At 43.3% G+C, this 26,017-nt stretch overlaps 1 protein-coding gene across 4 annotated transcripts in view; it reads left to right on the forward strand.

Annotated features, from left to right (window-relative positions):
* The window catches only part of tpcn1 (two pore segment channel 1), a 30,358-nt gene that overhangs the window by 1,868 nt on the left and 2,473 nt on the right, over positions 1-26,017 (forward strand). For 2 of the 4 annotated variants that reach the window (XM_071352895.1, XM_071352894.1), the window contains exons 2-24: positions 1,796-1,932; positions 9,441-9,617; positions 9,717-9,830; positions 10,034-10,164; positions 10,260-10,348; positions 10,552-10,586; positions 10,710-10,768; positions 14,966-15,065; positions 15,144-15,260; positions 15,399-15,523; positions 15,619-15,667; positions 18,843-18,906; positions 19,017-19,061; positions 19,166-19,222; positions 20,476-20,529; positions 20,678-20,750; positions 20,860-20,967; positions 21,091-21,162; positions 21,262-21,351; positions 22,822-22,937; positions 23,827-23,873; positions 24,008-24,076; positions 25,812-25,908. In XM_071352895.1, coding sequence (XP_071208996.1) covers positions 1,796-1,932; positions 9,441-9,617; positions 9,717-9,830; positions 10,034-10,164; positions 10,260-10,348; positions 10,552-10,586; positions 10,710-10,768; positions 14,966-15,065; positions 15,144-15,260; positions 15,399-15,523; positions 15,619-15,667; positions 18,843-18,906; positions 19,017-19,061; positions 19,166-19,222; positions 20,476-20,529; positions 20,678-20,750; positions 20,860-20,967; positions 21,091-21,162; positions 21,262-21,351; positions 22,822-22,937; positions 23,827-23,873; positions 24,008-24,076; positions 25,812-25,908 — 2,025 coding nt within the window. Of the gene's footprint in view, positions 1-1,795; positions 1,955-9,440; positions 9,618-9,716; positions 9,831-10,033; positions 10,165-10,259; positions 10,349-10,551; positions 10,587-10,709; positions 10,769-14,965; positions 15,066-15,143; positions 15,261-15,398; positions 15,524-15,618; positions 15,668-18,842; positions 18,907-19,016; positions 19,062-19,165; positions 19,223-20,475; positions 20,530-20,677; positions 20,751-20,859; positions 20,968-21,090; positions 21,163-21,261; positions 21,352-22,821; positions 22,938-23,207; positions 23,412-23,826; positions 23,874-24,007; positions 24,077-25,811; positions 25,909-26,017 lie in introns of those variants that run through there. The other 2 variants (XR_011669024.1, XM_071352896.1) reach the window with 2 other exon arrangements.

A 26,017-nucleotide genomic window follows, 5' to 3' on the forward strand; every position in this document is an offset into this window, starting at 1 on the left:
AGGGGAAGCGAAGATTGTTCCACAGGTGGCGGAGAGCAGGACACAGCAAAGGAAGGCCTTCTCTAAAACACACAGCCTGGAGCAGACCTTCACTCAGGCTCTGGCTCACGACAGGACATGATTCAGCTGCTGACTTTGTTCTTGTGATTTAGACTGCTTGGAGGAGCCACCATGGAGCAAAGAGGATTTCTGTAGTATTTTCCTGTTAGCCCGGAGGACTGACCAGGACTGCCCTGTGTGTGTTTGTATGGGCCTGGGGAGCCATAGGCAGACACGGGGCCTGACCTCAGTGAGTTGTTGACAGGAGCTCCAACATTTTATTTCTCTGTAAAACAAATGAGTGGCTGGGACTTTACCCACAGACACAGTGCTGTCAGGATAACCGCATATACTAGGCCACTTCAGAGGCCTGAGAGAACAGGAGCCTCACCTAGGATTATCACTAAACTGGAGTTTGATCTCTACACAGCAGCAGACTGAGCTCAGAACACGCTAATGTCAGAGCACCAGCAGAGGCCTCCATGTGCAGGAACCGGCTGACTGATTGACTGACTACTGGACAGCTGGCTGGCATAATCTCTGTGAGCCCTGCCTACTTGGCACTCAGATCCAGTGATCACAGATGTCTGTCTGTAATTCCTAAGGAGAGGATGGAGACACATCTACTACGCATCTACTAAGATTTTATTTTTACTGCTTGATTTTATGAGGAACTTTTGAAAATCTGTTTATAGATCAGTCTTTTAATGGTCAGTGGTGAACTGGATGTATATTATCTTTAGCAAGTATGACTTAGTTGGATTAAAAGATGAGTTGGGTTGATTTAAGGATTATATCTATCATGGTGTCAGAGACTGAAGTCATATTGTAAGTACTTAGGGTAAGTTGAAGACCATAGCTTAGTTTCCCCTCAGCCTGCTAAGGCTCCATACAGCCTGACCAGACTTCACACTGATCTAACTAGGACGTTCTTCATTCTCAGTCTGGTGTCTCTCACCATCAGGAGGTGACCTCACTTCCTGTCTAGGACTTGAAGGACATTCCTCAAGCTAACGTTGGTGAAGAGCGGAGTTGGTGAAGATTTCAGGATCCGTTTCTAAACTGTGGAGGACCTCTCTGTCTGATCCCTGTGAGGGATCTTTTTTTACATTGTCTCTCTGGCGGCATCCATGTGCAATAGCATGTTAGCCCCTGCGTGTCCTTGGAGGTGTGTGAACGCTGGACCTGTGGACTGTGAATGACACACACACACACACACACACACACACACACATTGCTTTAGGGGACCACGTTCAAACACACGTACCCGAACAAACACTCACAGTCCTGGACCACTGGAGGCCATTAGAGCCATGGAGTGTTCGTCCGTGCTGGTGGAGACTGCTGGTATCCATGACAACAGTGTAGAGTTGACCCTGGAGGAGAGTCCAGCCCTCATCTCCTCATTCTGCAGCGGGCTAGACTGCATGGGTGTGTGTGTGTGTGTGTGTGTGTGTGTGTGTGTGTGTGTGTGTGTGTGTGTGTGTGTGTGTGTGTGTGTGTGTGTACACATTTCACAATACTTGTGAGTACCAGAAGCCCTCACAAGAATACTAAACCAACTCAAATTCAGTGAAGTGAGGACATTTTGCCAGTTCCCACTTGGATATTCCATGTTAGCGTTAGGGAAAATAGGATTTTGAATGGGAATCAATTCTTATTCCCCGAAAAGTATGTGGGGGGAATATGTTGTGAAAATGCAGTACAGTGAACGAAACCACTAAATTACTCTTTGTTGTTTTTTTCTACTGTATAGATGGAGGAGGGGGGTATGACATTGTGAATAACCAGGTGATACCAACACCGGGGCCACCACCAAACTACAGATCACACAATGCCTCACTTCAACAAAGCTGGGAGATGAACTACCAGGAAGCAGCGATCTATCTACAGGTACCCCCCACGCACACACACGGTACTTACTTGGTATTTACTTACATTTTGATAGTAATGATTAGCTACATTATAATATTACGGCGTAGTTATACACTCACCGGACAGTTTATTAGATACACACATCTAGTACCGGGAATCCCCTTTCCCTCCAGAACAGCCTTAATTCTTTGGGGCATAATATGTACAGTACCAGTCAAAATTTGGACACACCTACTCATTCTAGCGTTTTTCATTATTTGTAGTATTTTATACATTGTAGAATAATAGTGAAGACATCAAACTATGAAATAATACATGGAATCATATGGTAACCAAAAAAGTGTTAAACGAATGAAAATATATTCCATATTTTATAATTTTGATAGTTTCTTCAAGTGTAGTCGCAAAAACCATCAAGCGCTATGATGAAACTGGCTCTCATGAGGACCGCCACAGGAAAGGAAAACCCAGAGATGCCTGTGCTGCAGAGGATAAGTTCATTAGAGTTACCAGCCTCAGAAATTGCACCCCAAATAAATGCTTCAGAGTTCAAGTAACAGACACATCTCAACATCAACAGTTCAGAGGAGACCGCGTGAATCAGGCTTTCATGGTCAATTTGCAACAAAGAAACCACTACTAAAGGACACCAATAATAAGAGTTGCTTGGGCCAAGAGACACGAGCAATGGACATTAGACCAGTGGAAATGTGTCCTTTGGTCTGATGAGTTCAAATTTGAGATTTTTGGTTCCAACTGCCGTGTCTTTGTGAGACGCAGAGTAGGTGAACGTATGATCTCTGCATGTGTAGTTCCTATTGTGAAGCATGGAGGAGGAGGAGGTTTGATGGTGCGGGTGTGCTTGGCTGGTGACGCTGTAAGTGATTTATTTAGAATTCAAGGCACACTTAACCAGCATGGCTACCACAGCATTCTGCAGCGATACGCCATCCCATCTGGTTTGCGCTTAGTGGGACTATCATTTGTTTTTCAACAGGACAATGACCCAACACACCTCAGGCTGTGTAAGGGCTATTTGACCAAGAAAGAGAGTGATGGAGTGCTGCATAAAATGACCTGGCCTCCACAATCACCCGACCTCAACCCAATTGAGATGGTTTGGGATGAGTTAGAAGACCGCAGAGTGAAGGAAAAGCAGCCAACTGTAACGATGTGCGCTGAGAGTCGGGAAGTAAGTTCAGGGAGTGAGTGTTTTAATAAATAAACACAACATAATACAAAAATAAGAAACACGAACAACGCACAGAAACAATAACGCCTGGGGAAAGAACCAAAGGGAGTGACATATATAAGGAAGGTAATCAGGGAAGTGATGGAGTCCAGGTGAGTCTGATGACGCACAGGTGCACGTAACGATGGTGACAGGTGTGCGCCATAACGAGCAGTCTGGTGACCTAGAGGCCGGAGAGGGAGCACACGTGACGCCAACAAGTGCTCAGCATATGTGGGAACTCCTTCAAGACTGTTGGAAAAGCATTCCAGGAGAAGCTGGTTGAGAGAATGCCAAGAGTGTGCAAAACTCTCAAGGCAAAGGGTGGCTACTTTGAAGAATCTCAAATATAAAATGTATTTAGATTTGTTTAACACTTTTTTGGTTACTACATGATTCCATATGTGTTATTTCATAGTTTTTTATGTGTTCACTATTATTCTACGATGTAGAAAATAGTAAAATAAAGAAAAACCCTTGAATGAGTAGGTGTGTCCAAAATTTTGACTGGTACTGTACATGTAGGTAGAGGTAAAGTGACTATGCATGGATAATAAACAGAGAGTAGCAGCAGTGTAAAAATGGGGGTGGGGGAGAAATGCAAATAGTTTGGGTAGCCATTTGATTAGCTGTTCAGGAGTCTTATGGCTTGGGGGTTGAAGCTGTTAAGAAGCCTTTTGGACCTAGACTTGGCACTCCGGTACCGCTTGCCGTGTGGAAGCAGAGAGAACATTCTATGACTAGGGTGACTGGAGTCTTTGGCAATTTTTTGGGGCCTTCCTTTGACACTGCCTGGTATAGAGGTCCTGGATGGCAGGAAGCTTTGCCCCAGTGATGTACTGGGCCGTGTGCACTACCCTCTGTAGTGCCTTGGTTCGGAGGCTGAACAGTTGCCATACCAGGCGGTGATGCAACCAGTTAGGATGCTCTCGATGGTGCAGCTGTATAAAGTTTTGAGGATCAGAGGACCCATGCCAAATCTTTTCAGTCTCCTGAGGGGAAATAGGTGTTGTCGTGCCCTCTTCACAACTGTCTTGGTGTGTTTGGACCATGATAGTTTGTTGGTGATGTGGACACCAAGGAACTTGAAGCTCTCTACCTGCTCCACTACAGCCCCGTCGATGAGAATGAGGGCGTGCTCGGTCCTCCTTTTCCTGTAGTCCACAATAATCTCCTTTGTCTTGATCCCATTGAGGGAGAGGTTGTTATCCTGGTACCACACTGCTAGTTCTCTGACCTCCCTATAGGCTGTCTCATCTTTCACTTACACTGTTGTGTTGTCGGCAAACTTAATGATGGTGTTGGAGTTGTTCTTGGTCATGCAGTCATGGGTGAACAGGGAGACAGGAGGGGACTGAGCACGCAGCCCTGAGGGACCCTGTGTTGAGGATCAGCGTGGCAGATCTGTTGTTACCTACCCTTACCACCTGGGGGCGGCCTGTCAGGAAGTCCAGGATCCAGTTGCAGAGGGAGGTGTTTAGTAGCAGGGTCCTTAGCTTAGTGATGAGCTTTGAGGGCACTATGTTGTTGAACGCTGAGCTCTAGTCAAGGAATAGTATTCTCACACAAGTGTTCTTTTTGTCCAGGTGGGAAAGGGTAGTGTGGAGTGCAAAAGAGATTACATCATCTCTGGATCTGGTAAGGCGGTATGCAAATTGGAGTGGGTCTAGAGTTTCTGGGATAATGGTGTTGATGTGAACCATGACCAGCCTGTCAATGACCAGTGATACATTTTTGTACCTAATCAACTGGCCAGTGAGTGTAATTTGTCCATAACCTCTAACCAGTGGCGATTTTGGTATGTAAATCTTGGTGGGGGGGGGCGCAATGCATGCCAGCAAAGCCAAACACTAAACAATACATTAACTGCACTATAACGGTGACAAACACTGCCTACCAATGGCCTACATAAAGCTGTCCCAGCATCAGTCCCAACATCTTCTCACTGCTACACCTGGCTATCAGCGGAGCCTTGTCTGGCAGCGAAACAGTTAATTCAGCCTCATTTACTGCCTTTTAAAAAAACACAGCTGATATGACTGACTTGCTTCAACAAATGTGGTTTCTAATGACAATTGTGATGTACAAACTATGGCATAAGGGAACAACAAGCGGATAAATAGACCAAATTATTAGGGTGAGGCACATGGGCTACTAACATCTTACTACACAACATACACTTAGTATTACTTTCTTAGCTACAGTATACATATCTCCCTGGCATATTACATCATTTATGCAGCAGCATACAATACATTTTGGACTCACCTTGTTGTGCTGTGCTCACTTGAACAGGAAGGTGGCGCGGCAGTCTTTTTCATGGGCAAATTTTATCATCAAAGTCTGTCATTCTCTTGATTTATGGTGCTTTCAAAACAACTGGGAACAAATCATGATGACTTCATTGATCTTCAGGTCGTAGCTCTAGGAAGAGGCCGGATTTACAATTCAGAATTGGATGACCGTTCAAAACGTATTTTCCCAGTCAGAGCTTGTTTATTCCTGACTTCCAAGTTGTCTTGAGTAGGGATGCACCGATATGACATTTTTGGCCGATACCGCTATTTAAAATTTTAGCTGCCTTTTTAAGCGTTCTAGTGCAGCTAAATAGTTAACACACACACACGTGGATGCAGCGGTCTAAGGCACTGTATCTCAGTGCAAGAGGCGTCACTACAGTCCCTGGTTCGAATCTAGTCTGTATCACATCCGGTCGTGATTGGGTGTCCCATAGGGCGGCACACAATTGGCCCAGTGTCGTCCGGGTTCGTCCGGTGTACGTCGTCATTGTAAATAGGAATTTGTTCTTAACTGACTTGCCTAGTTAAATAAAGGTTACACACACACACACCACATTGACCAACAAATTATTTTCCTGGCTTATCCGTATGTCCCCATTACCAGTAAAACATAACCAAAACCTATTTCTTTCACTTACTCGCTGTGCTGTTTTGTTGTTCCTTTGTTCAGTCGTTTCATTCAACCAGGATTTCATCATACATGTCAAGCAGTGAAGTTTCAGCTCTGTCTGTCCGTGGCCTCTCGTCCTCGGTGCGCACTGTCCCTGTGTCAATTTCCATCTTGTCCAGCTGTGTATGAAACATTTCACGTAAACCCTGTTTCTTGTCTGCATCGAAGTAGCGGTCCTTGTACCTAGCATCGAGCATGGTGGCAACACAGTAAAGAGGCTCAGAGAGAATACCACCGAATCGTTTGTTCACAGCCTTGAGTAGTTTTGTAAGTTTTAATGCGTTTCAATGCCATCACAGAGGGTATCACGTCTGCTGCAGACGCAGTTGATTAGCTTATTTCTCGATTCAGTTTGCAAGTTTCAAACATGTTCTCAAATGCCATGAAATGGCAGCAGTGGTATGAGAACCAGCACATTATTGAACATGCAATACGGCTTTCCTCTATTGCAATGTAACTCTATGGCAGCACCCAAGGGGCTAGAATTTTCCAGCTCTCCCATTAGACTTGGCGGTGACGTGGTGTTTCCATGACTGACAGAACACTGAGCCAATCACGGCGCAACGCTCCATATTTTCTGCTGGCTTCACTGAGCTAGGCTGAAACACCTGCATTTTGGAGCTGCCTTACTGAGGAAAATAAAAAAGAGACCATGTTTGTATGCAGCTTGATTAACTCAATTATATATATATATATATATATATATATATATATATATACATACAGTGGGGCAAAAAAGTATTTAGTCAGCCACCAATTGTGCAAGTTCTCCCACTTAAAAAGATGAGAGGCCTGTAATTTTCATCATAGGTACACTTCAACTATGACAGACAAAATGAGAGAAAGAATCCAGAAAATCACATTGTAGGATTTTTTATGAATTTATTTGCAAATTATGGTGGAAAATAAGTATTTGGTCACCTACAAACAAGCAAGATTTCTGGCTCTCACAGACCTGTAACTTCTTCTTTAAGAGAACAAGTATTTGAAACACTGCCGATTTTGCAGGTTTTCCTACCTACAAAGCATGTAGAGGTCTGTAATTTTTAGCATAGGTACACTTCAACTGTGAGAGACGGAATCTAAAACAAAATCCAGAAAATCACATTTGTATGATTTTTAAGTAATTCATTTGCATTTTATTGCATGACATAAGTATTTGATACATCAGAAAAGCAGAACTTAATATTTGGTACAGGAACCTTTGTTTGCAATTACAGAGATCCTATGTTTCCTGTAGTTTTTGACCAGGTTTGCACACACTGCAGCAGGGATTTTGGCCCACTCCTCCATACAGACCTTCTCCAGATCCTTCAGGTTTCAGGGCTGTCGCTGGGCAATACCGACTTTCAGCTCCCTCCGAAGATGTTCTATTGGGTTCAGGTCTGGAGACTGGCTAGGCCACTCCAGGAACTTGAGATGCTTCTTACGGAGCCACTCCTTAGTTGCCCTGGCTGTGTGTTTCGGGTCGTTGTCATGCTGGAAGACCCAGCCACGACCTTTCTTCAATGCTCTTATTGAGGGACGGAGGTTGTTGGCCAAGATCTCGCGATACATGGCCCCATCCATCCTCCCCTCAATACGGTGCAGTCGTCCTGTCCCCTTTGCAGAAAAGCATCCCCAAAGAATGATGTTTCCACCTCCATGCTTCACGGTTGGGATGGTGTTCTTGGTTGTACTCATCCTTCTTCTTCCTCCAAACACGGCGAGTGGAGTTTAGACCAAAAAGCTCTATTTTTGTCTCATCAGACCACATGACCTTCTCCCATTCCTCCTCTGGATCATCCAGATGGTCATTGGCAAACTTCAGACGGGCCTGGACATGCGCTGGCTTGAGCAGGGGGACCTTGCGTGCGCTGCAGGATTTTAATCCATGGGCAATACATAGTGTGTTACTAATGGATTTCTTTGAGACTGTGGTCCCAGCTCTCTTCAGGTCATTGACCAGGTCCTGCCGTGTAGTTCTGGGCTGATCCCTCACCTTCCTCATGATCATTGATGCCCCACGAGGTGAGATCTTGCATGGAGCCCCAGACCGAGGGTGATTGACCGTCATCTTCAACTTATTCAATTTTCTAATAATTGCGCCAACAGTTGTTGCCTTCTCACCAAGCTGCTTGCCTATTGTCCTGTAGCCCATCCCAGCCTTGTGCAGGTCTACAATTTTATCCCTGATGTCCTTACACAGCTCTCTGGTCTTGGCCATTGTGGAGAGGTTGGAGTCTGTTTGATTGAGTGTGTGGACAGGTGTCTTTTATACAGGTAACGAGTTCAAACAGGTGCAGTTAATACAGGTAATGAGTGGAGAACAGGAGGGCTTCTTAAAGAAAAACTAACAGGTCTGTGAGAGCCGGAATTCTTACTGGTTGGTAGGTGATCAAATACTTATGTCATGCAATAAAATGCAAATTAATTACTTAATCATACAATGTGATTTTCTGGATTTTTGTTTTAGATTCCGTCTCTCACAGTTGAAGTGTACCTATGATAAAAAATGACAGACCTCTACATGCTTTGTAAGTAGGAAAACCTGCAAAATCGGCAGTGTATCAAATACTTGTTCTCCCCACTGTGTGTGTATATATATATATGATATGTGACACGTATTAATGCCAAAATAACATGCAAAACAGGCAAGCCCCCCAAAAAACTGGGAACTTGAAAAAAAACAAGGTCGAATCATGATGACGTCATTGATCTTCAGGTCGTAGCTCTAGAAAGAGGCCGGATTTACAATTCAGAGTTGGATGAGCTCGTTTATTCCCGACTTCCCAGTTAACTTGACTTCAGTGAGTTCAAGACTTCGCAGTTCCGAGTTAACAACACCTGCATTTTAGAGCTGCCTTTATTGAAGAAAACAAAAAAAGAGACCATATTTGTATGTGGCTTTATTAACTCAATGACATTTATTATGTTATTTTTTACATTGTTTGCAAACTGATATGTGACACGTATTAATGCCAAAATAACATGCAAAACAGGCAAGCCCCCCAACAACAAAAAATATTTATATTTTGTATTTATTGCAAAAAATGTAGGACTAAAAACAGGTGTAACTCTGCCCTACACTGCCTCTAACTACCTTAGAGGCAGTGTAGGGCAGGTAGCTGACTGTAAGAAAGCCTAGCTATGGAGGGACTAATCAGCATCATGTGACAGATAGATCATGTGAGTTTAAGTGCTAAACGTTGTACCTTTTTTTGGTAGCTACAGGTATAGCTCAGGTGAATGGTAGAGAGCTGTAGAACAAATGTATCATATTTTCACACTTATGTTATCAAACAAAATTCAGATGTACATTTGTGTGTGTGTGTGTGGTCAATAGGAAGGAGAGAACAATGATAAGTTCTTTACACACCCTCGGAACCCCAAGGCGCTGGCAGCGTACCTATTTGCTCACAACCACCTGTTCTACATGATGGAGCTGCTAACAGGACTCCTACTGATGGTCCTGTCACTCTGTGAGGCTCCCGCTGTACCATCACTACGCTTGGATGTTTACGTGCGTACACACATACTACCACTGACACACACTGACACAGGTCTACATCACTCTGGAGCTGCTGGGTTAGAGGTTAAAGGTTGTATTTTGTTTCTGTAGGTCCATGCCACTCTGGAGTTACTGGCTCTGGTTATGGTGGCGTTTGAACTCTGTATGAAGCTGCGCTGGCTCGGCTTCCACACATTCATCAGACACAAGAGGACCATGGTGAAGGTAAATGCCTATCTGCATAGAAGTGAAACTCCAGTCCCAAAAATTGGAGCATCCCAAACGTATCGTATAGATTACAAATAAGAATGGTCCCAGAACAGTGCCCTGAGGGACCCCTTGTGACCTTTTTTTACTCACAAGAGTGACAAACTCTCGCCTGTCAGTTGGTTTAAAAATGTCTGATACCTGGTCTGTTCTGTGTGTAGACGTGTGTGTTGCTGCTCCAGTTTGTGGAGGCCATAGTGGTTCTGATCCGGCAGACGTCGCACCTGCGTGTGACCAGAGCTCTCAGACCAATATTCCTGGTGGATTGCAGATACTGTGGTGCCGTGCGAAGGTATACACACACATTTCTTTTTACTAAGTCACTGAGAAATGTTGTTTGCAAAGCGTGAATAACTGTTGTGTGTTGTCATCCTCTTGTCCAATCAGAAACCTGCGTCAAATATTCCAGTCCCTTCCCCCTTTTATAGACATCCTGCTGCTGCTGTTCTTCTTTATGGTCATATTTGCCATCCTGGGTGAGACACACACACACCATTTTGGATGTTCTTCAAGGTTGATAACGACATTGATCCTAGATGAAAATCCTTGATGAGTCTCCAAAAACAGTGCACAATTGAACAGTGGAAATTAAATTATTTATATAAACAACCTCAAAATGAATAAAATCCATTCTGTTCTATTGTGCCTGTGTGAGTATTGCTCTGTTCTCTCTCTACAGGCTTCTGTCTGTTCTCCCCTAATACTTCTGATCCGGTGAGTGAAAATGACATTTGCTGTATGTTGTGCCTCTGTAGAAGACTGCTAGTCTTGTGCTAACTGGAGTGGTCTATCTTAAACTGGTCTCATACCGTTTTGTCTGGTGTTCTCTCTCATCAGTACTTCAACACTCTGGAGAACAGCATCGTGAGTCTTTTTGTGCTCGTGACCACCGCAAAGTAAGGCTCTGATACCACACACACACACACACCAACTCCTGCTTTACACATCAGTCTGTATAATAGTCTGATGTTTCATACTCTGTGACTGTTTTGATTGTATTACTCTCTAAAGACAGTATATTGCCTGATGCAGTGTTTCTGCTGCATTCATTTAGCTGTGGCGCTGCGCCACGGCAAAACAATTGCCACCACTGCAAAAAAGAACAGTTTAACATCATAGTATTTCTACCAAAGAAACTTTCAGTAAAGTTTTGTTATGCGCATTTGCTTTTCCTCAGTAAATAGATATGTCTGGGTACAACACCATTCTAAAGGTTATTTAGCTGTTTGCTTTGGGTCACTGTGGCAGCTAAACCTGCCTGCGTGCGAAACACAGGTCACCGTCCTGCAAACAGCACGCTAGTCACTGGAGAGACCTGCGGCTCGAAACACAGGTCACCGTCCTGCAAACAGCACGCTAGTCACCGGAGAGACCTGCGGCTTGAAACACAGGTCACCGTCCCGCAAACAGCACGCTAGTCACCGGAGAGACCTGCGGCTTGAAACACAGGTCACCGTCCCGCAAACAGCACGCTTGTCACCGGAGAGACCTGCGGCTTGAAACACAGGTCACCGTCCCGCTAACAGCACGCTAGTCACCGGAGAGACCTGCGGCTTGAAACACAGGTCACCGTCCCGCAAACAGCACGCTAGTCACCGGAGAGACCTGCGGCTTGAAACACAGGTCACCGTCCCGCAAACAGCACGCTAGTCACCGGAGAGACCTGCGGCTTGAAACACAGGTCACCGTCCCGCAAACAGCACCCTAGTCACCGGAGAGACCTGCGGCTTGAAACACAGGTCACCGTCCTGCAAACAGCACGCTAGTCACCGGAGAGACCTGCTGCTTGAAACACAGGTCACCGTCCTGCAAACAGCACGCTAGTCACCGGAGAGACCTGCGGCTTGAAACACAGGTCACTTGAATCACTTCAGAGTGCACCGCCTTCAGTCGGAGAGAAGCGCGCCATATTAGGAACTCCGTCATCCTCAGATCTCACCCCTCACTTACTCAAGTCTCACCCCTCCTCAAGCCTCACCCTCCGCTAGTCAAATATCGGTGTCAAGTACCAGTGGCGTATCACAGTTTTGCGAGGCCCCCTGCAAGGTCAGAGCAAAAAACAACAACCAAACAAAAGCAGCAAACTTCTTGCAATTCTACACATTTCACCATGGGGCATAGAGAACAAATTGCAGTTTTAAAGCTAATTTCATGTTATTCTACCATGAGGCTGAGAGAACGTTTAATTTCCAGCTAATTTCCATTTTGCTATGGTTTATGACATGTTCACATGCTATCTGGGCCCCCAACCAAATATAAATACACTGGACTGCAGCTCCAGTTGTCAGAAAAGGGAGAGAGTAGTCTATTGGGTAGGGCAGGTATTGTACTGTCTAATTCAAATTGTTATTCATTTTGGAATAGAATGCCCCCCCACTGCTACTAACACTGGCCTGATGATACTGTATTACCAAAAACAATACACTGTGAATATATGCAGAAACTGCTTCTCCAATAGAAATCCCCAATCACACTAGTAGGGAATGTCATGGTGACATTAGCTAGCTTAGTTCATGCACAGAAACAAGTCAATGGGTCTTACGGTCGTGCCGCGTCGAACTGCACATGTGCAGGCCGTTAAATGAAAGGCACTCCTTCAATATAAAGTTGTTTTTGACAAAAATAAAAACGTTTCAGTTAGTCACTTTCACAAGGTTGTAGTAATGACAGGTTCAGCTACTTAAAACATGGTCTCAAATCTGTTTTGCCTTTTAGAATTAGATAAAATTAACAAGTAAGGACACTTTTTTTCACTTCTCCCATTAACTTGCCAAATCCCGGTCTCGTCTGTCGAGCCTGCTTCACGACGTGTTTCACGGAAGTATCGCGATGTTGTGCCTCTGGGTTTGAAAACTCCATGGTATTACTCTCTCAAGACAGCATAGTGCCTGATGAGGTTGTATTACTCTCTCAAGACAGCATAGTGCCTGATGAGGTTGTTTTGCTCTCTCAAGACAGTATAGTGCCTGATGAGGTTGTATTGCTCTCTCAAGACGGCATAGTGCCTGATGAGGTTGTATTGCTCTCTCAAGACAGCATAGTGCCTGATGAGGTTGTATTGCTCTCTCAAGACAGCATAGTGCCTGATGAGGTTGTATTGCTCTCTCAAGACAGCATAGTGCCTGATGAGGTTGTATTACTCTCTCAAGACAGCATAGTGCCTGATGAGGTTGTTTTGCTCTCTCAAGACAGCATAGTGCCTGATGAGGTTGTATTGCTCTCTCAAGACGGCATAGTGCCTGATGAGGTTGTTTTGCTCTCTCAAGACGGCATAGTGCCTGATGAGGTTGTTTTGCTCTCTCAAGACGGCATAGTGCCTGATGAGGTTGTATTGCTCTCTCAAGACGGCATAGTGCCTGATGAGGTTGTATTGCTCTCTCAAGACGGCATAGTGCCTGATGAGGTTGTATTACTCTCTCAAGACGGCATAGTGCCTGATGAGGTTGTATTGCTCTCTCAAGACGGCATAGTGCCTGATGAGGTTGTATTGCTCTCTCAAGACGGCATAGTGCCTGATGAGGTTGTATTGCTCTCTCAAGACGGCATAGTGCCTGATGAGGTTGTATTGCTCTCTCAAGACAGCATAGTGCCTGATAAGGTTGTTTTGCTCTCTCAAGACGGCATAGTGCCTGATGAGGTTGTATTGCTCTCTCAAGACGGCATAGTGCCTGATGAGGTTGTATTGCTCTCTCAAGACAGCATAGTGCCTGATGAGGTTGTTTTGCTCTCAAGACAGCATAGTGCCTGATGAGGTTGTATTGCTCTCAAGACAGCATAGTGCCTGATGAGGTTGTATTGCTCTCTCAAGACGGCATAGTGCCTGATGAGGTTGTATTGCTCTCTCAAGACAGCATAGTGCCTGATGAGGTTGTATTGCTCTCAAGACAGCATAGTGCCTGATGAGGTTGTATTGCTCTCTCAAGACGGCATAGTGCCTGATGAGGTTGTATTGCTCTCAAGACAGCATAGTGCCTGATGAGGTTGTATTGCTCTCTCAAGACGGCATAGTGCCTGATGAGGTTGTATTGCTCTCTCAAGACGGCATAGTGCCTGATGAGGTTGTATTGCTCTCTCAAGACAGCATAGTGCCTGATGAGGTTGTATTGCTCTCTCAAGACAGCATAGTGCCTGATGAGGTTGTATTGCTCTCTCAAGACAGCATAGTGCCTGATGAGGTTGTATTGCTCTCTCAAGACGGCGTAGTGCCTGATGAGGTTGTATTGCTCTCTCAAGACGGCATAGTGCCTGATGAGGTTGTATTGCTCTCTCAAGACGGCATAGTGCCTGATGAGGTTGTTTTGCTCTCTCAAGACGGCATAGTGCCTGATGAGGTTGTATTGCTCTCTCAAGACGGCATAGTGCCTGATGAGGTTGTATTGCTCTCTCAAGACGGCATAGTGCCTGATGAGGTTGTATTGCTCTCTCAAGACAGCATAGTGCCTGATAAGGTTGTTTTGCTCTCTCAAGACGGCATAGTGCCTGATGAGGTTGTATTGCTCTCTCAAGACGGCATAGTGCCTGATGAGGTTGTATTGCTCTCTCAAGACAGCATAGTGCCTGATGAGGTTGTTTTGCTCTCAAGACAGCATAGTGCCTGATGAGGTTGTATTGCTCTCAAGACAGCATAGTGCCTGATGAGGTTGTATTGCTCTCTCAAGACGGCATAGTGCCTGATGAGGTTGTATTGCTCTCTCAAGACAGCATAGTGCCTGATGAGGTTGTATTGCTCTCAAGACAGCATAGTGCCTGATGAGGTTGTATTGCTCTCTCAAGACGGCATAGTGCCTGATGAGGTTGTATTGCTCTCTCAAGACGGCATAGTGCCTGATGAGGTTGTATTGCTCTCTCAAGACAGCATAGTGCCTGATGAGGTTGTATTGCTCTCTCAAGACGGCATAGTGCCTGATGAGGTTGTATTGCTCTCTCAAGACAGCATAGTGCCTGATGAGGTTGTATTGCTCTCTCAAGACAGCATAGTGCCTGATGAGGTTGTATTGCTCTCTCAAGACAGCATAGTGCCTGATGAGGTTGTATTGCTCTCTCAAGACAATATAGAGCCTTATGAGACTTCTGGTGTGTCCTGTTTCCTCTAGCTTCCCAGATGTGATGATGCCAGCGTACTCTCGCAACCGCTGGTCCTGTGTCTTCTTCATCGTCTACCTCTCCATAGAACTTTACTTCATCATGAACTTGGTATACACACACAGACACACTATGTTGTTTCCCCCCTGTGCACCCTATGGCCATGGTATAACACTGTGTGTGTTGCAGCTCCTGGCGGTGGTGTTCGATACGTTTAACGGTGTTGAGAAGATGAAGTTTAAATCTCTGCTGCTTCACAAACGCTCCGCTATCGACCATGCCTTCCAACTTCTGGTCAGCAGACAGGTACACACACACACACACACACACACACACACACACACACACACACACACACACACGTTTAGCCCCCACCTAAAGTGTCTGTAAGCTGTTGTAACTTATGTATAACTGTTGTATTTCGTGTGCGTGTTGTCTCCCCAGAGGCCAATGGGTGTGTCTCTGAAGCAGTTCGATGGTCTGATGCGTTTCTATAGACCTCGTATGTCATCCAGAGACCGCTTCCTCACATACAAGGCCCTCAACACTGCAGGAGCACCCATGCTCAGGTAACACACATACACTCATGCAGACATCACAAGCAAACACGCACATACTGTAAGTGTTGCTGTTTTAAAGAAGTCTTTGTGATGTTCTGTTGCAGCCTGGATGACTTTTATAAGTTCTATGAAGTCATCGGTCTCAAATGGAAGGTAAGCCTAACACACTGTCGTGACGTGGTTACTATTAATCTGATGACTGTTATTTATCTTATCAACTAACTGTTTAATTGTTACTCAATTAAATGTAATAATGTAACAATTAACTCATTAGAAATTTGGGGCACCATGGGAAGAGTTACCATCTCCCGAATTAAACTCGAAAGATATATAGATATCTCTTACATCAATAACAGTCACTTATTAATCATTACCTCATATCAGTCTCATTCTGAACGTCGTAGACCTCTTGAATCCGCAAGAACTCCAGCATTTTCTGATTAAATCAATTGGTGCAGAACTGAATAATCATTTATTTACTAAATAAATAATAACACAGAATACACATACACACTTATATGAGATAAAAGTCCCTAGTGGACTGACAAGATATGATGGCTTGTTACACATATGGAGAGGGAGGGGTAGGTAAAGAGGGAGAGACAGAGAGACAACACTTGGATACATTTGGAACCTATGCTCAAAGGAATAGCAATACTTTGCACATGAACCACCGCTCATTCGGATAAGAAATGCAATGTATATATTTACGCGTAGATGTCTGTCTCTGTCGTCTCTCTGTTGAAACCAATCGATCCGTCTATGGGGTGTGGCTTGATGTAAGGCTCTGGTTGTCCACCAGATGTCACAATGTCCTTCTCAGTTGTAGAGCTTCTCTGGTAGTGAAGTGTTTGTTAGAATAGATACAGTGGGGCAAAAAAGTATTTAGTCAGCCACCAATTGTGCATGTTCTCCCACTTAAAAAGATGAGAGAGGCCTGTAATTTTCATCATAGGTACACTTCAACTATGACAGACAAAATGAGAGAAAGAATCCAGAAAATCACATTGTAGGATTTTTTATGAATTTATTTGCAAATTATGGTGGAAAATAAGTATTTGGTCACCTACAAACAAGCAAGATTTCTGGCTCTCACAGACCTGTAACTTCTTCTTTAAGAGGCTCCTCTGTCCTCCACTCGTTACCTGTATTAATGGCACCTGTTTGAACTTGTTATCAGTATAAAAGACACCTGTCCACAACCTCAAACAGTCACACTCCAAACTCCACTATGGCCAAGACCAAAGAGCTGTCAAAGGACACCAGAAACAAAATTTTAGACCTGCACCAGGCTGGGAAGACTGAATCTGCAATAGGTAAGCAGCTTGGTTTGAAGAAATCAACTGTGGGAGCAATTATTAGGAAATTGAAGACATACAAGACCACTGATAATCTCCCTCGATCTGGGGCTCCACGCAAGATCTCACCCCGTGGGGTCAAAATGATCACAAGAAGGGTGAGCAAAAATCCCAGAACCACACGGGGGGACCTAGTGAATGACCTGCAGAGAGATGGGACCAAAGTAACAAAGCCTACCATCAGCAAGGGCATTGAAAGATGAAACGTGGCTGGGTCTTTCAGCATGACAATGATCCCAAACACACTGCCCGGGCAACGAAGGAGTGGCTTCATAAGAAGCATTTCAAGGTCCTGGAGTGGCCTAGCCAGTCTCCAGATCTCAACCCCATAGAAAATCTTTGGAGGGAGTTGAAAGTCCGTGTTGCCCAGCAACAGCCCCAAAACATCACTGCTCTAGAGGACATCTGCATGGAGGAATGGGCCAAAATACCAGCAACAGTGTGTGAAAACCTTGTAAAGACTTACAGAAAATGTTTGACCTCTGTCATTGCCAACAAAGGGTAAATAACAAAGTATTGAGAAACTTTTGTTATTGACCAAATACTTATTTTCCACCATAATTTGCAAATAAATTCATAAAAAATCCTACAATGTGATTTTCTGGATTTTTTTTTCTCATTTTGTCTGTCATAGTTGAAGTGTACCTATGATGAAAATTACAGGCCTCTCTCATCTTTTTAAGTGGGAGAACTTGCACAATTGGTGGCTGACTAAATACTTTTTTGCCCCACTGTACCTTTTGATGATCATCATCGGAATGCACTCCCAGTTCCACAATATGTTTGTTTTGTTCGATAAAGTCCATAATTTATGTCCAAATACCTCCTTTTTGTTCGCGCGTTTAGTTCACAAATTCATGAGGTGCAGGTACTTAGTCCAGACAAAGTCCAAAAAGTTATATTACAGTTCGTAGAAACATGTCAAACGATGTATAGAATCAATCTTTAGGAGGTTTTATCATAAATCTTCAATAATATTCCAACCGGACAATTCCTTTGTCTTTAGAAAGGAAAAGGAACGCAGCTAACTCTCACGGGCGCACGCCTGACTGAGCTCATGGCATTCTGCCAGACACCTGACTCAAACAGCTCTTATTCTCTCCCCCTTCACAGTAGAAGCCTGAAACGAGGTTCTAAAGACTGTTGACATCTAGTGGAAGCCTTAGGAAGTGCAAATTACACTGTACATTGGATAGGCAAAGACTTTAAAACCTACAAACCTCAGATTTCCCACTTCCTGGTTTGATTTTTTCTCAGGTTTTTGCTTGCCATATGAGCTCTGTTATACTCACAGACATCATTCAAACAGTTTTAGAAACTTCTGAGTGTTTTCTATCCAAATATACTAATAATATGCATACCTTAGCTTATGGGCCTGAGTAGCAGGCAGTTTACTCTGGGCACCTTATTCATCCAAGCTACTCAATACTGCCCCCCAGCCATAAGAAGTTAACCAAAATACTCTCATACTTAATCATATATTTTATACAACATTTAGATGTAAACTTCACAAATACAATGCTTACCCTTTCCGAGTTACAGTTATTTTGTTATACCATCCTTAATGACATCGCAAAATAATAAACATTATGACATGATTATTCTTTAGATCCCCACTAACCATTCTTAACATTCCTATCTTATAAATATTGTTCCCATTTTCACTTTCTGGACAAAAAGGTTTTGGCGGCCAAAGTCTCTTTACACAAAGCACATTCTTTTCCCAATACTGCAGGGCAGGAAAGACCCTTTTGCGGCATACAATTTATGACCGGGTGTTAAGGTTTCAAAACCGGCACCTCTCCCCCCCTGGCTATCTGTCAGCCATTTGCCAAGCTGCTCTGGAACCTTTGATCCTCACCCAGGAGAGAGTCATAACACACACACAATTATCCCATTTCTCTGTGTGGATACCTGTACCTGTATACACACCTCTCTGTGGCGTCTGTGTGTGTGATTGTACTCTGTAGGCACGGCGGAGCGGGGAACACTGGTTTGATGATCTTCCACACACTACTTTTCTTATCTTCAAAGGTGATTCTTACTTTTTCCCTTCTATCTTCCATCCATCCATCTAATGCTATGTTCCTCTTATCTGGGGTGACTCAGACTGACTGACCTCCTTCTGTTTATGTTTCTAACAGGCATCAATCTGCTGGTCAAGTCTAAAGCCTTCCAGTATACCATGTGTAAGTTGACATCCATTATTAGTAGTTTATAGTACTATTATCTGTGTTGTCATCCTTGGACAAATCTTACTCTAGGACAGCCTAACTCTCCTCTCTCTCTCTAGATGTGGTGGTGGCCGTTAACGGAGTGTGGATCTTAGTAGAGACCTACATGTTGAATAGTAAGAGTCTTAGTAGAGACCTACATGTTGAATAGTAAGAGTCTTAGTAGAGACCTACATGTTGAATAGTAAGAGTCTTAGTAGAGACCTACATGTTGAATAGTAAGAGTCTTAGTAGAGACCTACATGTTGAATAGTAAGAGTCTTAGTAGAGACCTACATGTTGAATAGTAAGAGTCTTAGTAGAGACCTACATGTTGAACAGTAAGAGTCTTAGTAGAGACCTACATGTTGAACAGTAAGAGCCTTAGTAGAGACCTACATGTTGAATAGTAAGAGTCTTAGTAGAGACCTACATGTTGAATAGTAAGAGTCTTAGTAGAGACCTACATGTTGAATAGTAAGAGTCTTAGTAGAGACCTACATGTTGAACAGTAAGAGTCTTAGTAGAGACCTACATGTTGAACAGTAAGAGCCTTAGTAGAGACCTACATGTTGAATAGTAAGAGTCTTAGTAGAGACCTACATGTTGAATAGTAAGAGTCTTAGTAGAGACCTACATGTTGAACAGTAAGAGTCTTAGTAGAGACCTACATGTTGAACAGTAAGAGTCTTAGTAGAGACCTACATGTTGAATAGTAAGAGTCTTAGTAGAGACCTACATGTTGATTAGTAAGAGCCTTAGTAGAGACCTACATGTTGATTAGTAAGAGCCTTAGTAGAGACCTACATGTTGAATAGTAAGAGCCTTAGTAGAGACCTACATGTTGAATAGTAAGAGTCTTAGTAGAGACCTACATGTTGAATAGTAAGAGTCTTAGTAGAGACCTACATGTTGAATAGTAAGAGTCTTAGTAGAGACCTACATGTTGAATAGTAAGAGTCTTAGTAGAGACCTACATGTTGAATAGTAAGAGTCTTAGTAGAGACCTACATGTTGAATAGTAAGAGTCTTAGTAGAGACCTACATGTTGAATAGTAAGAGTCTTAGTAGAGACCTACATGTTGAATAGTAAGAGTCTTAGTAGAGACCTACATGTTGAATAGTAAGAGTCTTAGTAGAGACCTACATGTTGAATAGTAAGAGTCTTAGTAGAGACCTACATGTTGAATAGTAAGAGTCTTAGTAGAGACCTACATGTTGAATAGTAAGAGTCTTAGTAGAGACCTACATGTTGAATAGTAACTAAACCTATTCCCAAACTATAAAGTACATTTAATGCAGATTCTTTTTTGAGAATGCTTTTTAGTTCAGGACTAGACTTAATCTGTAAAATTGTTTCTGATCTCTGTCCTGGCCCCTCCCCCTGCAGGTGGATTCTCCTGGTCCAGAATGGTTCCCTGGAGCTACATCGTCTTCCTCACGAGTAAGAACACTCTCACACACACACACACACACACACACACACACACACACACACACACACACACACACACACACAGAGCCACCTCCTCTTTGTCACTAGTGAGAACACACATTTGTACTCCCCCCTCTCTCTCTTTCTCAATCTCTAGTCTATGGGGTGGAGGTGTTGTTGAAGATAACAGGCTTGGGGCCGTTGGCCTACTTCAGCTCTGGCTGGAACCTGTGAGTACTGACCATTAAACCCTAACACCTTACCCTCAACCATTAGCATGTCCACTGTTATTATCTAGTAGCCTAGTAGCCATCAGTGTCTCTGTGTTCGCCTCACCAGGTTTGACTTCTCTGTGACGGTGTTTGCCTTTCTGGGCTTGATTGCTCTGGCCTTTGACATGGAGCCCTTCTACTTCATTGTGGTGCTCAGACCGCTGCAGCTACTCAGGTGGGTTACTATGACAACACACATATATGTTTTCAGGGGTATTTTGTTAGGTACATGTTATATGTAGATTTGATAAATATTGTATTGATCATCACGTGTAAGTGTGTGTGTTTTCTCTCTCAGGTTGTTTAAGATAAAGCAGAGGTATCGCAACGTGTTGGACACCATGTTTGAACTCTTCCCAAGGATGGCAAGGTGTAACGCCTTTACTTCCTGACCTCTGAACCATAACCCACTATATTTACATACAAGGCAGGTATGAGCCTTTTAATAAGAACCTTTGTGTGTTCTCAGTCTGGGGCTGACACTGATCATCTTCTACTACTCCTTTGCCATCGTGGGGATGGAGTTCTTCGCTGATGTAGTTTACCCTAACTGCTGCAAGTGAGTCACACACTCCACACACCGACCTGTCAGTCTACCCTGACACGCTGTTCCAAGCAGAGCCTACCATAGACTATCAATTCTACAAAGGATATTGGAGCTCTAGTAATATGACTACAAGATGGCTCTCTTGGTTCACATGGGTTTCAGTTATGTTATTTCTCTTTCTAACTCTCTCTAATCTATTTCTCTCTCTACTCTCTCTCGCTCTCTACTCTATTTCTCTCTACTCTATTTCTCTCTAACTCTAATCTATTGCTCTCTCTCTCTCTACTTCTCTCTCTCTCTACTTCTCTCTCTCTCGCTCTCTCTCTCTCTACTCTATTTCTCTCTCTTTCTCTACCTCTCACTCTTTCTCTACCTCTCTCTTTCTCTACTTCTCTCTCTTTCTCTATTTCTCTCTCTTTCTCTACTCTATTTCTCTACTCTATTTCTCTCTCTCTATTTTTCTCTCTCTCTCTCTTTCTCTACTCTATTTTTCTCTCTCTCTCTACTCTACTTCTCTCTCTACTCTACTTCTCTCTCTCTACTCTATTTCTCTCTACTCTATTTCCCTCTCTCTACTTCTCTCTCTACTCTATTTCTCTCTCTACTCTATTTCTCTCTCTACTCTACTTCTCTCTCTACTCTATTTCTCTCTCTCTACTCTATTTCTCTCTCTACTCTACTTCTCTCTCTACTCTATTTCTCTCTACTCTATTTCTCTCTCTCTACTCTACTCTATTTCTCTCTTCTCTACTCCTCTCTATTTTTCTCTCTACTCTATTTCTCTCTCTCTACTCTATTTCTCTCCTCTATTTCTCTCTCCTCTATTTCTCTACTCTATTTCTCTCTCTCCTCTATTTCTCTCTCTCTCTGCTCTATTTCTATCTCTCTACTCTATTTCTCTCTCTCTCTCTCTACTCTATTTCTCTCTCTCTCTCTCTACTCTATTTCTCTCTCTCTACTCTATTTCTCTCTCTACTCTATTTCTCTCTCTCTACTCTACTTCTCTCTCTACTCTATTTCTCTCTACTCTATTTCTCTCTCTCTACTCTACTCTATTTCTCTCTTCTCTACTCCTCTCTATTTTTCTCTCTACTCTATTTCTCTCTCTACTCTATTTCTCTACTCTATTTCTCTCTCCTCTATTTCTCTACTCTATTTCTCTCTCTCCTCTATTTCTCTCTCTGCTCTATTTCTCTCTCTCTACTCTATTTCTCTCTCTCTCTCTCTACTCTATTTCTCTCTCTCTACTCTATTTCTCTCTCTCTCTACTCTATTTCTCTCTCTCTCTCTCTACTCTATTTCTCTCTCTCTACTCTATTTCTCTCTCTCTCTCTCTACTCTATTTCTCTCTCTCTCTACTCTATTTCTCTCTCTCTCTCTCTCTACTCTATTTCTCTCTCTCTACTCTATTTCTCTCTCTCTCTACTCTATTTTTCTCTCTCTCTCTCTACTCTATTTCACTCTCTCATACCCCCCTATCAGTACCAGTACAGTAGCAGATTCCTACAGGCAGATCAATGTAACCATAGGCAACCGGACGGTGCTGGACGAGGGCTACTACTATCTCAACAACTTCAACAATATCCTTAGCAGCTTTGGTAAACACATGCACACACAGTAGTCGATACTAGGCAGTTCCCTGTTATATATACTGAACAAAAATATAAACACAACATGCAACAATTTCAAAGATTTTACTGCGTTACAGTTCATATATGGAAACCCAATTGAAATAAATTCATTAGGCCCTAATCTATGGATTTCACATGACTGGGTAGGGGTGCAGCCATAGGTGGGCCTTGAAGGGCTTAGGCCCACCCACTTGGCAGCCAGGCCCAGCCAATCAGAATGTTTTTTTCCCCACAAAGGGGCTTTATTACAGACAGAGATACTCCTCAGATCCCCCCACTCCCGTCAAGACGATCCCGCAGGGGAAGAAGCCGGATGTAGAGGTCCTGGGCTGGAGTGGTTACATGTGGTCTGCGGATGGGAGGCCGGTTGGACATACTGCCAAATTCTCTAATACGAAGTTTGTAGAGAAATTAACACTAATTTCTCTGGCAACAACTCTGGTGAACTTTACTGCAGTCACCTTGCCAATTGCACGCTCCCTCAACTTGAGACATCCGTGGCATTGTGTTGTGTGACGAACTGCACATTTTAGAGAGTCCTTTTATTGTCCCCAGCACAAGGTGCACCTGTGTAATGATCATGCTGTTTAATCAGCTTCTTGATATGCCACACCTGTCAGGTGGATGGATTATATTGGCAAAGGAGAAATGCTCACTAACAGGAATGTAAACAACTGTGTGCACAAAATCTGAGCTAATGAAGCTTTTTGTGCGTTTGGAATTAAAAAATAAAAAATTCAGTTCATGATACATGGGACCAACACTTTACCTATTGTGTTTTATATTTTTGTTCAGTGTAATAAAGTGCTAGGGATTGATTTGGAATTTAGGATCTCTCTCCCTCTCCTCTCTGCAGTGACTCTGTTTGAGCTGACTGTGGTAAACAACTGGTACATCACCATGGTAATACTCTGTTCATCCTCACAATAAATACTGCCTATCTGATTAAACCTCTGCTGCTGCCTGACTGTCAAGCTTGTCCATTGTTGTGATTGGTTGCTGAGGTTGATTGACAGCTGCTGTCCCCTACCCCACAGGAAGGAGTGACATCCATGACCACTCACTGGAGCCGCCTCTACTTCATGACCTTCTACATCGTCACCATGGTAAGACCGGTTTTGTCTGTGTGTGCACGTACATTACCGTTCAAGAGTTTGGGGTCACTTAGAAATGTCCTTGTTTGTGAAAGATAAGCCCCAAAAATTGTCAATTTTTTAAATAACATCTAATTGATCAGAAATACAGTGTAGACATTGTTAATGTTGTAAATGACTATTGTAGCTGGAAACGGCTGATTTTTAATGGAATATCTACATAGGCTTACAGAGGACCATTATCAGCAACCATCACTCCTGTGTTCCAATGGCACATTGTGTTAGCTAATCCAAGTTAATCATTTTAAAAGGCTAATTGATCATTAGAAAACCCTTTTGCAATTATGTTAGCACAGCTGAAAACTACTGTTCTGATTAAAGAAGCAATAAAACTGGTCTTCTTTAGACTAGTTGAGTATCTGGAGCATCAGCATTTGTGGGTTCGATTACAAGCTCAAAAGGGCCAGGAACTAAGAGGTTTCTTCTGAAACTCGTCAATCTATTCTTGTTCTGAGAAATGAAGGCTATTCCATGCGAGAAATTGCCAAGAAACTGAAGATCTCGTACAACGCTGTGTACTACTCCCTTCACAAAACAGCGCAAACTGGCTCTAACCAGAATAGAAAGAGGAGTGGGAGGCCCCGGTGCACAACTGAGCAAGAGGACAAGTACATTAGTGTCTAGTTTGAGAAACAGACGCCTCACAAGTCCTCAACTGGCAGCTTCATTAAATTGTACCCACAAGACACCAGTCTCAACGTCAACAGTGAAGAGGCAACTCCGGGATGCTGGCCTTCCAGACAGAGATTCCTCTGTCCAGTGTCTGTTCTTTTGCACATCTTAATCTTTTATTTTTATTGGCCAGTCTGAGATATGGCTTTTTCTTTGCAACTCTGCCTAGAAGGCCAACATCCCAGAGTCGCCACTTCACTGTTGACATTGAGGCTGGTGTTTTGTCTGTACTTTTTAATGAAACTGCCAGTTGAGGACATGAGAGGCGTCTGTTTCTCAAACTAGACACAAATGTACTTGTCCTCTTGCTCAGTTGTGCAACGGGGCCTCCCACTCCTCTTTCTATTCTGGTTAGGGCCAGTTTGCGCTGTTCTGTGAAGGGAGTAGTACACAGCGTTGTACGAGATGTTCAGTTTCTTGGCAATTTCTCGCATGGAATAGCCTTCTATTCTTGTTCTCAGAAATGACTGCCGAGTTTCAGAAGAAAGTGCTTTGTTTCTGTCCATTTTGAGCCTGTAATCAAACCCACAAATGCTGATGCTCCAGATACTCAACTAGTCTAAAGAAGACCAGTTTTATTGATTCTTTAATCAGAACAGTAGTTTTCAGCTGTGCTAACATAATTGCAAAAGGGTTTTCTAATGATCAATTAGCCTTTTAAAATGAACTTGGATTAGCTAACACAACGTGTCATTTTAAAAGGCTAATTGATCATTAGAAAACCCTTTTGCAATTATGTTAGCACAGCTGAAAACTACTAAGTACATGAGTGATGGTTGCTGATAATGGGCCTATGTAGATATTCCATTAAAAATCTGCCGTTTCCAGCTACAATAGTCATTTACAACATTAACAATGTCTACACGGTTTTCTGATCAATTTGATGTTATTTTAATGGACAAAAAAATTGCTTTTCTTTCAAAAACAAGGACATTTCTATGTGACCCCAAAGTTTTGAACGGTAGTTTATGCGTGTGCAAGCGTGTGTATTAATTTCCCTCTGTCCTCTCTCTAGGTGGTGATGACCATCATCGTTGCCTTCATCCTGGATGCGTTTGTGTTCCGTATGAACTACAGCCGGAAGAACAAAGAACCACTGTTAGACCCTGAGGGTAAGTCTGTGTGTGCGCGATTGAACGGTCAAAGTAAGATGAGAACGGTGTAGTGCTTGAAATGTGTGTGTAAAGATGGTGTGTTGTAGATGAGAATGGTATAGTGTTT

Source organism: Salvelinus alpinus, chromosome 19 (genome assembly GCF_045679555.1).
Source record: "Salvelinus alpinus chromosome 19, SLU_Salpinus.1, whole genome shotgun sequence".
NCBI classification, from domain to species: domain Eukaryota; kingdom Metazoa; phylum Chordata; class Actinopteri; order Salmoniformes; family Salmonidae; genus Salvelinus; species Salvelinus alpinus.